General features: G+C 41.8%; 1 protein-coding gene across 1 annotated transcript in view; it reads left to right on the forward strand.

The window, feature by feature from the left end:
* The window catches only part of LOC143035064 (venom protease-like), a 46380-nt gene extending 33849 nt beyond the window's left edge, over positions 1–12531 (forward strand). Inside the window, exons 6-10 of the mRNA XM_076201557.1 lie at positions 1625–1731; positions 3375–3543; positions 3807–3909; positions 6064–6233; positions 7606–12531. Of these exons, the coding sequence (XP_076057672.1) occupies positions 1625–1731; positions 3375–3543; positions 3807–3909; positions 6064–6233; positions 7606–7797 (741 nt within the window). The 3' untranslated portion in view covers positions 7798–12531. The remainder of the gene's footprint in view (positions 1–1624; positions 1732–3374; positions 3544–3806; positions 3910–6063; positions 6234–7605) is intronic.
* The last annotated feature ends 1706 nt before the right edge of the window (positions 12532–14237 follow it).

A 14237-nucleotide genomic window follows, 5' to 3' on the forward strand; every position in this document is an offset into this window, starting at 1 on the left:
TGGGGTTAAAACGTGATGCATAAATGGGTTCCTTTGCTGTGGGCACGTCGGAAATTGCGGCACAAACTTACGAAGTGTGGAATTTGTCATTCATGGCTTTGACGTGTGAAGGATATGCTTCGAAATCGCAAATTTTTGTACCAACTGTGAGATGGAGGGGTGCGTTAGCGTCATTGACAATTAAAATGCCAATATGATCTTTCTTTGATGTAGAGCTGATGGCTGAAAGGAGCAAAATACCATTGAGTTTCTGGCATATAGAGTACATCGGTGTTTTATGCTTGAAAAACCCGTATGCGTATCTTTGTATACTCACAAGGGAACAGTGTCTTTGAGCTCATAAGTACTGCGTGAGTGTATTTGAATGTAGATAACACTTCCGAGACTGGGGAGGATTTTGTGTTGAGTTCCTCTAAGTGGGGCATGAAGGTGTCCTCAGGAGGCGAAATATCAACGGCAATTAATGGGTGTTTTATCCTGAGTTTTGTTGATTTGGACATACGGAAGGAGTTAGTGAGTCTATTACGCTTGGAAGGCATGTCCATAACTGTCAGTAAGGTAGAAGAGTTAGAGTCCTAGGGAGGGGTTTCGGTGGTGGTGCAAATTGTGCTAACAGTTGGTGCATCCTCGTGTGAAGCGGAGTGAATTTGAATGGGGAGGGGGAGTAGAATCAACTGACGCGGAGTCATGTTCTGCCTGCTCGGTCACGTGGATGTGGTTTACTTTGTAAGATGTTGCTGATGGCAATGCAGGGAGGAAATTATTTGCATAAATGATACAATTTTGAGCAGGGTAAATGATTGTTATGTTGCTTCATCAATATTAAACCTATGAGGATATCAGCAGAAAAGTGTACGACAGTTACGTAGGTGGTAACTGGAAGGGATGGGCACTCATCTTTGAAGCTAATGTCTAGGGATAATTGTACACCTTGTACATTGCAAAAGTTGACGTCGGAGGTTCCAAAATGGTGACACGTTTTATTGCAGTGCGGTATTTATGGAAATTGTGTGTTGACATTATGTTAACTGGGGAACCCGTGTCGAGAAAGATTGTCACTTTGGTGTTGTTAGACGTAGCATTGAATATCAAGGAATGGGCAGACATGTCTGGGATATCCAGGGTATGTACAAGTAGAGTTGCTGAGTGAATTTCCGGGTACTGAGTAACTGTCCTTGGTGTGCACTGAATCTTGGAATTCTGTAGTAATAAAGGAGATGTGTTACGTAAATGCCTTGCAGGAGAGCGATCTGGGGATTCTAGTTTGTGTTGCCTCCGTGCTAATAGCACACGGCAACAATCATTCGTGTGAAAACATGTACTGTGATAATCGCAGTATCGGTTTGGTTGTGAAGGGTTTCTTTGGTAACACGTGTTTACGAGGTGTCCTGGTTTGTGGCAGTATGTACAGGCCAGTGTATACAAACCAGGGGTACAAGACGAAGAGAATGGGACAGATGCTGGGATATAACGAGGAAGGGGAGATGGCTGAGTAGAGACAAATAGAGATTCAGATTGATCAAAGACGTTTGTCTGTTGCAATGACGTATAGCAAGTGCTTTAAAAGAAAGGAAAAAACGTATGAAAACAAAAGATAAATTTACAAATTCACTTCCTTCTGCAGGCACTTCTCGGGTGGCAGGAGCGGAATGGTGACATCACTTGGTTTTGTGATGGAGTCCTTATCAATGAAGAATGGATACTCACGGCCGCACACTGTTTGATACAAAGGTGGGTAAGTACGAGGAACGGGCAAGAGCAGGTGAGAGTAGTCATTTCAGAGAGAAAACGGATGACATAACGTTACGAGCAGGCAGAACCCTTACGTGCCAAGTGCCGCCCTGTCGCAAAATTCTCAAATTGTACAGTAAACATAATCATATTGTGCCATGTGAGATGAAAAACCTATGTACCTAAAATAACTTAAAGAAAATGTTTGCAATAAAGGTATGAGTGTTTGAATGAATGTCTATATACTTATAAAATTCTGATAATCTTGTTTGTTATCTTGCTTGGTTGAAACCGTCACCCAGCCAATCAGAAGAGATATGACGACACGACTAAGGACCAGCCAATCAGAAGAGATATGACGTCACGACTGAGGACCAGCCAATCAGATATGATGTCACGACTTAGGACCATCCAATCAGAAGAGATCACAAGAAGAGATGACGTCACGACTGAGGACCAGTGACAAGACGATACGACCGCTAATTTTCCAATTTTTTGAATTTCCAATTTTCCGATTACATATTTTCTGACCATTGATATAAAAAAAATCAGTATTTAAAAGTATAGCCAACTCCTGAATTAGCTTCTATGAGGCATAATAAGTTTATCAAAATATTACGAATCATATGATGCGTAGTGTTCCAAGCATCGACGACATGACGTCACAATTTTCCGATTACATATTTTCTGATCATTAATATTTAGAATTTTCATATTCAGTATTTAAAAGTTTAGTCAACTCCTGAATTAGCTTCTATGAGGCAAAATGAGTTTATTAAAATATTACGAACCATATAAATCATATGATGCGTAGTGTTGCAAGCAACGACGGCATGACGTCACAATCATCTAATTCCAAGATTGAAAAGTGTTTTATCTGAAGGAGACAATATTCCGTTTGCAAGAATTCAGTTTCCAATTCAATCAGCGTTTGCCATGACCATTCATAAGTCTCAAGGACAGGCTTTTCAGAAAGTTTTAGTTTATCTAGAGTTCAAGACAAACCTGTATTTCAGCATGAACAATTATATGTTGCACTGAGTAGAGTTAAGCAAAAGGAAAATATTAAAGTGTTTTTAAATCATTCAAATTGTACAAAGAATGTTGTAAATATAAGAGCATTGTCTTAATAAAGATTTTATTGACCATTTTATTAACAACGTATCATTTAAGATTTTATTTGACCCAACGGGTCACGGGTGGTCTAGTATAAATATAATAATTTGCATATGGTCTTTATCAACAGAAGTAAATGTTAGAGAATATTCAAGTTGGTATCAGTAGTATGCAGTATTCAATACATGTACATAAATAGATATATACAGAATGTGATATAATTCACAATAGTAAATACATTTTACTGCATGTAAAGCAATTGCTGTAGAGAAAAGTCTATCAAGTCTTTGACAATAAATGTTGCATTTGTATGTGATGGGATTGTGAGGGGTTTACACCACGAGGCGCTGAGTAGCTGCGGCCGAAGCTGTCATCTTTGTCATATGCACTTGGACTGTTGGGACATGTAACAGTCATTGGTGGGAATTGAGGAGAGATGCGGGATTCCAATTCACAACTTAGTGACATAAAATGAAACAAAACTTCTAAATTTGAAGACTCTCACATTTTTTCCCTAATTCGGAAAGGAACCCAGACGTGGTGCGTCTCGACGAGTACGACCATAAGAACGACTCCGATCTGGTCTACACGACCGACTACACCATCACTCAGGTCGTCTTCCACCCTGACTACACATACCCGGAAACCTATCATGACCTTGCTCTCATGCGCTTGAACGAGAGCATACACTACGACGTAAGAGGAGCCTCTGTTCACATTCTAATTCTCACAATCTCATATTTCAACATATGCGCAGGCAGCGTTGGGAATATTTGTCAATCGTTCCTTTCTGTGTGTGCATGCTTGCCCATGTGCACATTCTTAAACACGCAACTTACAATTACGCACATGAACGTCGTCGTATGCTTTGATAATATTGCTTTGGAGGTTGGTCACACTCACTTTTCATTAACTCAAATTCTCAAAAGGGTTTATTTGTTTATTATTTCACCTAACAGAGAACATATTCTAACCCCGCGTGTCTGCCTTGGGGGAAGAAGAGCAGGACAAACCTCGTCGGAACAAAAGTCACACTGACCGGTTGGGGAGCTACCGAATTTGGTAAGAAAACTCGTTTTATGAAAACGGTAACATACTTTACAGATCCTGATAAAAGTCAAGCAACTTCATGTAGCTGAGGTGATGCCTTTATACGGTATCATGTAAGTACAAGAGAATTCCAAGAATTATGTTACCAGGGAAGATACGCATGCTCAGGAGTATGTGATAGCAGCCTCCAATCGAATCGAAATGCTTGGCGCCCTTGAAATCCCAAAACGAAGAGATAACTTTAAGGGTAAAACTATTAAAGTTGCCGTCGAGTGCAATGGGGACCGCCAAGGACGAGGAATGATGTGGCATCGCGTGAGACACCAGATGAGTCACTGGACCAAGTTGGTTGGGGATCTGAAATGACAGACTAAAGCTTTCATGAGAAGGGAGAAGGAGAGGTATGTCAGTGGAATCATTGAGGACATCGAGGGCCATCCTAATATGCATGGCAGATCTGTTTTCGAAGCCTTTAAAAAACTCCAAATCTGTGACGCAAATGAACACTACCTGAACAGGCGACAGGCAACTAATATCAGACATGGCTGGATCAAGAGTTTATTAGGACGAGTGCATGGATGACCCTCTGAGCGGTCAGGTTCCCCTTGCTAGTAATGACTGCCAATCCACCAATGAATTAAATTCTGTCCTCTCTGAGTGACATCAGAGACGGGGTAGGTTGAAGGGTGGAAATGAGGCTGGCATCTGCTAGGTCACTGTAGGTGTTAGGCTGCTAGTCTTCCCTACGTTAGGTGCCAAATGTTAAGTTGGTAGTCTGCTCCACGTTGGGCAATCAATTAGGCTGGTTGAAGGCAACCTCTGGTGGAGAGTTGGCTTATTTAACATTGAAGTTGGGCGCCAGTGGGGGGTTGGGAGGAACGAGACGGCGAAGGAGGTGACGTCTGTGCTTCAAGTCGTGTCTTCGGCGATCTGCTTGCGAGGGAGAAAGGAGGAGGGGAAGGTGGTGAGAAAGCAGGAACAGCGAGCCAGGCTCTCATATGCTGCTTCGGGGGGCGATCTGAATCTTTGGGCGATGGTCCATCCTTTATATGACTCGTGCTCCTAATTGGCGTGAGGTCACGTGTGCTGCGTAGGAAGTCGGAGGTAAAAACGTTGATGCCGGTGACTCACGAAAACAGAGTGTGTTTTCCTCAATGGATCCAGTTGTTTATATCACGTGGCTGGTCGAGGTGTGGTTAGTCATCGCAAAGTCAATGTTGGCACTGCACGCGTTTTTCTTCAAAGAGGTTTTGCGATGGTGATGCGGCAGACCCTAGCACTGGTTAGTTATTCCACGAGTGATTCCCTTGTTGGGCCTCGATGAGGATGGTAATGACGAGGTGAGGACCAGTGAGTACTTCTAATAGTGGGGTTGCTGAAAGCTGGTGAGACAATGGTCCACGAGTTGCATGCATTGCTTTCTAGCATTTGGTAGTCCAGTACCAATCCCTCTTAATGTAAAAGGGGGGCCAACCATTCCTGTCTGGAACAGAAAAAGGGGAAGGACTGCAGTGATTGCTAGGCAATGTGCTTGCCCTCTGTTGCTGGCACGGGTTCACCCCCATCCGCTAAAGTCCCAGAGTCCTGAGCAGTTTTTCACTCCCAGTAAGTCAACAACTAATCGGATCCTAATGCCTCATGTTCTTCTGAAGGCCTGACGATGTACGCCTGTGAGACATGGACACTGAATGCTGACTTGAAGAGGCTTATCGATGTCTTTGTTATGAAGTGCCTTGGGAGATTTATGGGGCATTACTGTCCTGACTTTGTATCAAACCAGCCTGTCGAGAGTTGTTTGAAAAGAAAAAAGTGTCTGTATAAGGGTTTGCTTCAAGGAAACCGTCGGGAATTGCGTTGGCTTGCAAGTGAAGTAAGGAGGTCCTCGGTGTATACTTCTCATTGGTGACTGGGATGGACTTAGATCGAAAGGGATCTCTGGTGAATGAGATGCTCTTTTGTGGTTCAAAACTGTCTTTCAATTCCACTGGCTATCAATTTGCCTGTGTCGTGTTTATCTATAGGACTTTAACCTTGTGTGCATTCTTAAATGATGATCATACCAACCCTCTTCCAACTTGACTACCATGACAGTATGTCCAGTCTCTAGTCTCTGCATCTGACAAACTTTGTGAGTTTGGCATCTATTTTTATCCTTTATTTTTGCAGGAGGGTTTGGCAGCAGCATCCTTCAAGAGGTCAATGTGACCGTGTTTGATTCATCTGTGTGTGACAGGAGCTACTCCACGTTGCACGACTATGCCACAAGATTCCCACAAGGAATCGGCAAGAATGTCGTTTGTGCCGGCGATCCTGAAGGAGGGAAGGACGCCTGTTCGGTGAGGATGCAACAGACAAACACACGCAGTTGACTGAATAGTCCTAAAGTATACAAACTGTCCATGAACGTGCAAGGAGTCGGTATTTCTTAATATTGTCATATTGTCTCCGAGATCATTTAAACAATTATGGACACATTTTGCATAGTTAGACTTAGCCCAACAAGGTGTTACACTGGACGAACAAAAGACCACCTGGAGGAGACAATTAGGTTCTTAATGAAGTCGGTTGGATGCATAAAGATAAACAAGTAAAACATTGTACTCCTCTATGTACTTATTATCATTTTCTATTCTATATCCGGCTCAAGGTACCGACAGGAATGTCTTCCAGTAGCTTGTTTTGCAAATTCTGCCATGAAAATTCAAAATACATTAACTACATAATCCTTGGTTTGAGAAAATCGATGACCACCTTTTTTTCTACTTTTATCTGCATGTTCTAGTTTTGCAAAGCAGGGGATGGGCATGATAACTGGTGCTGTATGGCATTTGATTCGCACAAAATGTTAAATAAATAGCCAATGTGTTATGCCTTCTAATAATGTAGAAGACATGTGGAGTTAAGGCAGTTTGTTGAAAACCTGATATAATGTTAAGACGGAATTAACCCACCATAAGAATGAAGTTTGTCCCTTTCTGCTGATTCCACAGAGACACAAGTAAAAAAAAAAAAGATGCGTTCTGTCTTTTTATGGTAAAATTACCAATTGTAAAAAACATTTATAAGCGAATAATAATCGATAAACAGATGGGTATATAAATGAATATACAGTACAATTGAATTCTGAGAGTTTACAACACACTTTTACCTGCACATCCTGATGACACGAATAAAAACAATAATCATAATAACACTGGTCAACAAAGAATTTGTCCTAAGGAAAACAGTAGTTGAATCTTATATGTTTTTGCACGCAGAATTCCAAAATGATGTCCACTTTTCTCCATCCACAGTTTTTGTGTTCCATATGTTACGTTACGTGTGTTACGTGGGATAACTTTCAATCAAGCGGTTAGCAAAACTGAGTTTAGGTTTCCCTGTCTGAATGAAATCGCCTGACGGAAGGCAGAACAAAAGCATTGTGAGGTCGTCATTAGCGATGAAAGTGTTAACGAGGTCTTTCCTTGCTGACTGTTGGTTGCAGAATGTTGATGCACTCAGTATTTTAGTGATTTATGTGGTATCTCTGTGAGCCGTTAAAGAAGAATGCTGATAGCTTTTTTTTAAATCTACTATCCCTCTGTTCTGTTAGCCTCCTTAGAAATCTCTCCTTGACCACCTCTATGACTCCACATCTTCGGTACTGTGATGTTGTCCCCCAGAGAGGATAGAAACGTTGGTAATTGTTTGTTAAATATTCTCTTTCAGGCTGACTCCGGGAGCCCCATCGTCTACCTAGACGATGAAGATCGCTTCACCGTCGCAGGGATCGTGTCACTAGGCTACGGTTGTGGAGACCGTAACTTCCCAGGCATCTACATCTCCCTCCACGAGCCCTCGTACCTCGCCTGGATCAAAAAGGTGGCCTTCAACCCCAACCGAGGTCCGAGTGTACCCTAGGGGCCCAATTAGGTTTTAGCGCCATTTCGCTAAGCTGGGAGGCGTGATGAATGGGTTTTAATGGGTGTGAGGTGAGTGTATGTTTTGACATGGCCACCCTACTTACAAGGGTGAGAGGCTTTATTGGTACATGGGATTGTATGTATGTATATGTTTTGCTATGGAAAGGTACATACAATATATGTACCAAAAGACCCTTTCCCCCTTTTAAGGGAGGTAACCCAGCCAAGGCATACACCCACCTTCATCCACCTCACACCCTTTTATCTTAGCTCCTTGTGGATAAAGCGTCACCCACACATCCCTCAATGTCCACTGCTCGGACCAGAAGTAATACAGCGAGACGCAATACCTACCACCATTTCATTACATGGTGACCCTCCCCCTCCCTCATCCACTTCAGAATCTACAGACAAGAAGAAATCCGAGATGCATCGATTTATCATCCACTCACACCTTTCTTGCCCTCTCCCTTTCCTGTTTGACATTCTCTTTATATCCAAGGCCTCCTTCACCCCATCCATCTATCCACCCATCCCATATCTGGTCAACACCTCAACTTCCCACCATCCACCTCTGCCTTCCACACTCATTTTGTTAGTGTTTATTTACTTATTCTATCCCAGTTACCTTTGGTCAACCCAATCTGCTAACTCTCCACTGCTTTCCACATGACCTCATCATGTCCTCATTTCTCAATCTATCCATCCTCGTAATATGTACCATGATATTTAGATATTTCACTTCAAACGCCTTTACGCCTCTCTTTTCTACCTCTCACATATTCCAAGTCTCTGGCCCCATAATGTGCTGTGGGCACAATCACCCCTTTGCATAGTCTTCTCTTTGCATTCGTTCACAGATACTTATTTCTCATGACACATCTTTACTCCTCCCAGACATTTACTTGCTTTCCTTATCCTATTATCAACATCCACCCTAACCCCATTCCCTGCTACATACTTAAATATAACATCCCTAAGTACTTAAAACTCCGATTTGTTTATCCTCTTTTTTTAAGACTTACCTTGAACTCACTGCCATCTTCTCTCAATATACATCTTATGATCTTATTTTTGCCTACATTTACCAGCAGCTTTTTCCTCTCACATACCCTCCTAAACTCCACCACTGTCTCAGATCCTCCTCTGACCCGACCACAAGCGGGCTGTCATGTGCAAACAACTTCCTTCCATTCACATTTCCCATCTCTAAACCCCCACCCATTACCCTTGCATTTACCTCCTGTACCGCCCTATGGTGACATTACACATCCCTGGTCAGCCCTTTACCTCAAACCACTCACTCTCTTCATTTTCTATCCGGGCACAAGCTCTACTACTCATGTAAAACTTTTGATTGCTCTCAACATCCTTCCCTTATCCTATATGCCACACATTTCACAATACCTCCTTAAAATCCATAAAGAACCTTTAATTTTTGTTATAAGCTTCTCACATATGTCTTACTACAAACATTTTATCCACATACCACCTTCTTTTCCTACCCTATTTCGTATTTTCCTAGTCGGTTCGAGTCCCGTACTTCTCTCTGATTTCCAGAGGAGTGAAAGTTAACTCTCCAAGGTAGCCAGTACCTGTCATGAATTTTATTTATTGGTCCTACAACTCTTCACCTCATTTCCCTACTAAGAGGATAACAGGATTGATATACTTGCCTATGCCTATTCAAGTCAAATGAGGAAGTACAGCAATCCTCATTCACCCAAATATCTCAACCATATTATCACTTACACTCCGTACTCCTCCCTACACCATTGCTGCCAATTTTTTCCTGTATCATCTGACACAATATCAAGATAGAATATGTGTTAATTAATGAATGACATTGGCATACGTAGGGTAGAATGCTCTTGTAGCACAAGAGACCTTGGATCTCTTAAAATACCAAAGTGGGCACTCACAAAACTCAAATACTTTATGGTGCATTCAAGACAATTCCTTATTCGTCTATAGTAGCTGATATTTATATTTCTGTTGTGCTCTGACCTAATTTCCTCTGGTAATGATGAAGACCACTACAACCACCAATTACTGTAATGAAGGTCCAAAGTTAACCTGGCACGCACACACTATATATTTTGTATCTCGTTCTCATCCTACCCACCTGCACCTCTAAGCTGTCTCTGTCACTTGCATATGTATCTATCTATATACCAGGGGCTTTTCCCCCCTTACAAGGGAAGTGACCAAGTCAAAAGGCACATACCCACTCCACTCCTACCACCCTTTCCCTTCTCTCACCTTAGCTCCTCATGGATGATGGGTCATCACTGTATCCTGCCCACTGCCCTGGGTCAGAGGCAATGTACCAGGACACAGCACATCCACAGCAAGGCTGCTTCACTTAATCAGCGAATCCTCCTCTCTGCCCTCTTGTGCAGAAAAAATAGATGGGAAGAAATCCCTTTGAACTGAATCAAAATATCACCCATTCCCGTCCTTGCATCACAGTACCATCTATACATAGTCATTCTCCACTCAGCTCTATCTCTTGCTTTCTCCCATCCCTGCTCAACAGACATCTCCCTCCTGTTCAACGCCCCTTTCATCCCATCCATCCATCTCATCCTCGATTGCACCCTGGTGTTCATTCCATCCACCTCTGCCTTCTACTTTTCTTACTAATCTTTCTTCACTCATTCTTTCCATGTGTCCAGACCATCCCAATACTCTTTCATCACCCCTATCTCCCATCTCCTTTTTCACCCCCCACTCTCCTCATTTCTAACTCCATCCAACCTTGTAACCCCTACCATACTTCTCAGACATTTCTTTTCACAAACACATTTAAACTTTTCCTCTCTGCCTCTTAAATTCCATGTCTGCCTCATACAGTGCTGTTTGAGGTATTGGCTGCATGTTATTGTATGGTAAAAATCTGCTCAGTAGCATGCAGCCAATACTTTTAGAGTCTACATGGGGCACCCCTACAGACCAGAGCCACACATCATTCTGTTATAGAAAATAGCTTCTCATAGAGAAATTATGCTAATTTATTGCACTGCAACTGTCACTGTTATGTTGTCCTCCCACTCTTAATACTGTCCAGAACCACTTCTCTGAATATGGGTTTCCATTTTCACCTACCCGTGACAGGGGAGGAAAGAATACTGCCACAGAGTTCCCCATTCAGGTTGTAAAAGGCAACTAAAATGGGTCAAGAGGATGGGACTAGGCATCCTGCTTTCTGTAGCCCTGTAGAGTAAATTCCAACAAGTATAAAAACACTAAGAAATAAAAAAAATTGATAGGAACATGAGACCATTATGATCTGAGGGCATTATGGAAGTTGTACAAGTTGATTTGTAAAAAATGGTGATAGTTTGTAATAATAATAACAACAACAATAATAATAATGAATAAGTTCATGTATCAGTTGCATTGCTAATACAGTATAAATCACATAACTTAAAAACTAGCCTGTAATACAAGGATAGTTGCATAGTTTGTGCATGATGAGTGTATGCTTTGACTTACCCAACCCCTTATAAGGGAGAAATATATGTTCTTTGTCAAATTTTACTATCATTGATGTGTACCCGATTCTTATACTTGTCTCTATCACAACCTAACAACAATTTCCCCCAACACCAGCCCTGAATGAGCAACTGCAGAGCAGTTGTATGAAAGATCCTCCACTGGGGTTGTGCCCTTGAATCTTTCCTTACCTCAGTTATCCTATGTTAGTTATGTCATTTATATCTACATTCTGCATCGTTAAGCTGTTGTAGAATTAACTGGTTTCAGATGCTTCATTCAAATTTGAGATGTCGTCTGCTGTCTGTGTCAAGACAAAAATGTACCTTTCATATGAATACCAACTCCTTTGCCACTCATTTAAAATCAGTGACATCCTTCCTCATAAATTATTGTTGATATATACTATTGGAACACAAGTTTCATATTATTGTTGGTATTCTACATAAACATTTACCATTGAAAGCAAGTACAAATTCTTTATTCTCTGTTCTTGAATACTCAACCAAAGGAAATTTAAGCATGACTTTAGATATGGTATAGTAGGTGCTACTTCAGTGCATGATCTACATGCCAAAGTGAATAGTATATACATACATATACCAAGGCTTTTTCCCCCTTACAAGGGAGGTAGCCAAAGTGAATAGTAAATACAATTATGGTGTGTTTATGTAAAGCACAAACATAAATGCAGACCTATGTTATATACTGATACCACATGGCCACCAGACTATGGTATTGCAAAAACATGACATATTGTTTTAGTCAAATGCTCCACCAGAAACAGCTATGACGATTGCAATAGTACTGTCTACAATCTTGAAGAAAGGACAAATCATAAAAACTAATCCTAACTGGGACGAGATTTTTTTCATCTACCCTGTCTGACACCTCTTCCCTGCTTGACAGAAATTCCTCGAAAGAATTATGCTTTTTCCACATTAAAGCTAAAATAAAATAAGATCAACATCAATAAAAGGGCCCAATCACATATAAAGCCTAAGTTTCAAGAAATGTTAATCCAACTGTAGCTCTCTTTCTATCCCAACCGTTTGCCTCACATATTTCTTACTCTATCCATCCTCATAAAATCTATCATGTTCCTCATACACTCGCACACATTTAGGCTCTTTCTTCCTGCCTCCTTCAAACTCCAAGTCTTCACTCCATACAATGTTGTAGGCACACTCCCTCTCTCATATAACATTCTCTGTTCATTTACAGGCACTGATTTCTTGTAGTGTGGAAGTGTGGAAGTGTGGAGTTCCAGGAAGTGTGGAGTTCCAGGAAGTGTGGAAGTGTGGAGTTCCAGGAAAGAATCGTAGTGGAGAGTTGATGGTGGAAATGTGTCTAGAAAGAGAGTTGATGATAGCAAATACAGTGTTTCGGAAGAAAGTCAAGCATAAGTACACATGGGAGAGGGTGGTGGAGGGAAGGGTGGTAGATAGAGCGCTAATGGATTATGTAGTGGTAAATAGGATTATGATAGGAAGAGTTAAGGATGTACATGTGCTAAGGGGAGAGGGTGGGGGAATATCAGATCATTTTTTGGTGGAAGGTAAGTTGAGAGTGGAGGATAGATGGAGAAGGAGGAAAGGGACAAAAGGTAGGGAGGTTCTTAGAGTGAACTCCTTGAATGAAAAGGAAAAGGAGAAGGAGTACGAAAAGAAGCTGAAGGAGGAGTGGGAGGGAGTTAAGGATAGAGCAGAGATGGGTGTGGAGGAGGAATGGGGATGGTTCAAGGAGGGAGTCTTAAAGTGTGCAAGGATGGTGTGTGGAACAAGAAGGACAGGGGGAAATAGAAGAAAGGGTAGTGAATGGTGGGATGAGGAAACAAAGAAGGTTGTAGAAGAGAAGAAGCGAGCATTCACAGATTGGTTACAAAAGAGGACAGGGGAGTCATATGAGACGTACAAAGAAAAGAAAAGAGAAGTAAAGCAAAAGGTAAAGGAGGCAAAGAGGAGAGCAGATGTGAAATGGGGTAGGAGTATGACAGAAAATTTTGAAAGTAATAAAAAGATGTTTTGGAAAGAAATTAAGAGAGGAAGAGGAAGCGAATAAAGTAGGGAAGAAAAGGTAAAAGGTACAGATGGAGAGTTGATAATGGAAGAGATGGCAGTGAGGGGAAGATGGGCAGAATATTTTAGGGAGTTGCTGAATGTGAAGGAGGATAGGGAAGGAAAGATAGCTGCAGTGGGAAATACGAAGAAAATGAGAGTGAGGAGTGAGGAGAATGGAGGAGAAATAAGGAAGGATGAGGTGAAGGCAGTTGTAAAGATGATGAAAGCAGGTAAGGCACCTGGTCTGGATGGATGTCATGCAGAATGTCTGAAAAAGGGAGGTTCAGTGATGGTGGACTGGTTGGTGAGATTATTTAATGTTTGCTGGAGAGAGGGTAGAGTACCGGAGGACTGGAGTAGTGCCTGTATAGTTCCTCTTTACAAGGGAAAAGGGGACAAGTGTGAATGTAGTAATTTCAGAGGGATTAGCCTGTTGAGTGTAGTAGGGAAGGCTTATGGGAGAATCTTAATTGAGAGGATTAGGAGAGGAACAGAAGGAGTAATTGGTGAGGAACAGTGTGGATTTAGGACGGGTAGAGGTTGTGTAGATCAGATCTTTGTGGTAAGACAGATATGTGAGAAAGCTATAGGAAAGGGGAAGGATGTTTTTTGGGCTTTTATGGATCTGGAAAAGGCTTATGATAGGGTAGACAGAAAGGCACTGTGGGAGGTTATGCAGATTTATGGGATAGGAGAAAAGCTTTTGGGAGCTGTCAAGAGTTTTTATGTGAGTAGTAGAGCATGTGTTAGGATTGGAAATGGAGAGAGTGAGTGGTTTGAAGTAAAGGTGGGACTTCGTCAAGGATGCGTTATGTCGCCCTGGCTGTTCAATTTATACATGGATGGGGTGGTGCGAGAGGTGAATGCTAGGGTAGTGAGT

Source organism: Oratosquilla oratoria, chromosome 18 (genome assembly GCF_046742065.1).
Source record: "Oratosquilla oratoria isolate Oo_2021 chromosome 18, ASM4674206v1, whole genome shotgun sequence".
Classification (NCBI taxonomy): domain Eukaryota; kingdom Metazoa; phylum Arthropoda; class Malacostraca; order Stomatopoda; family Squillidae; genus Oratosquilla; species Oratosquilla oratoria.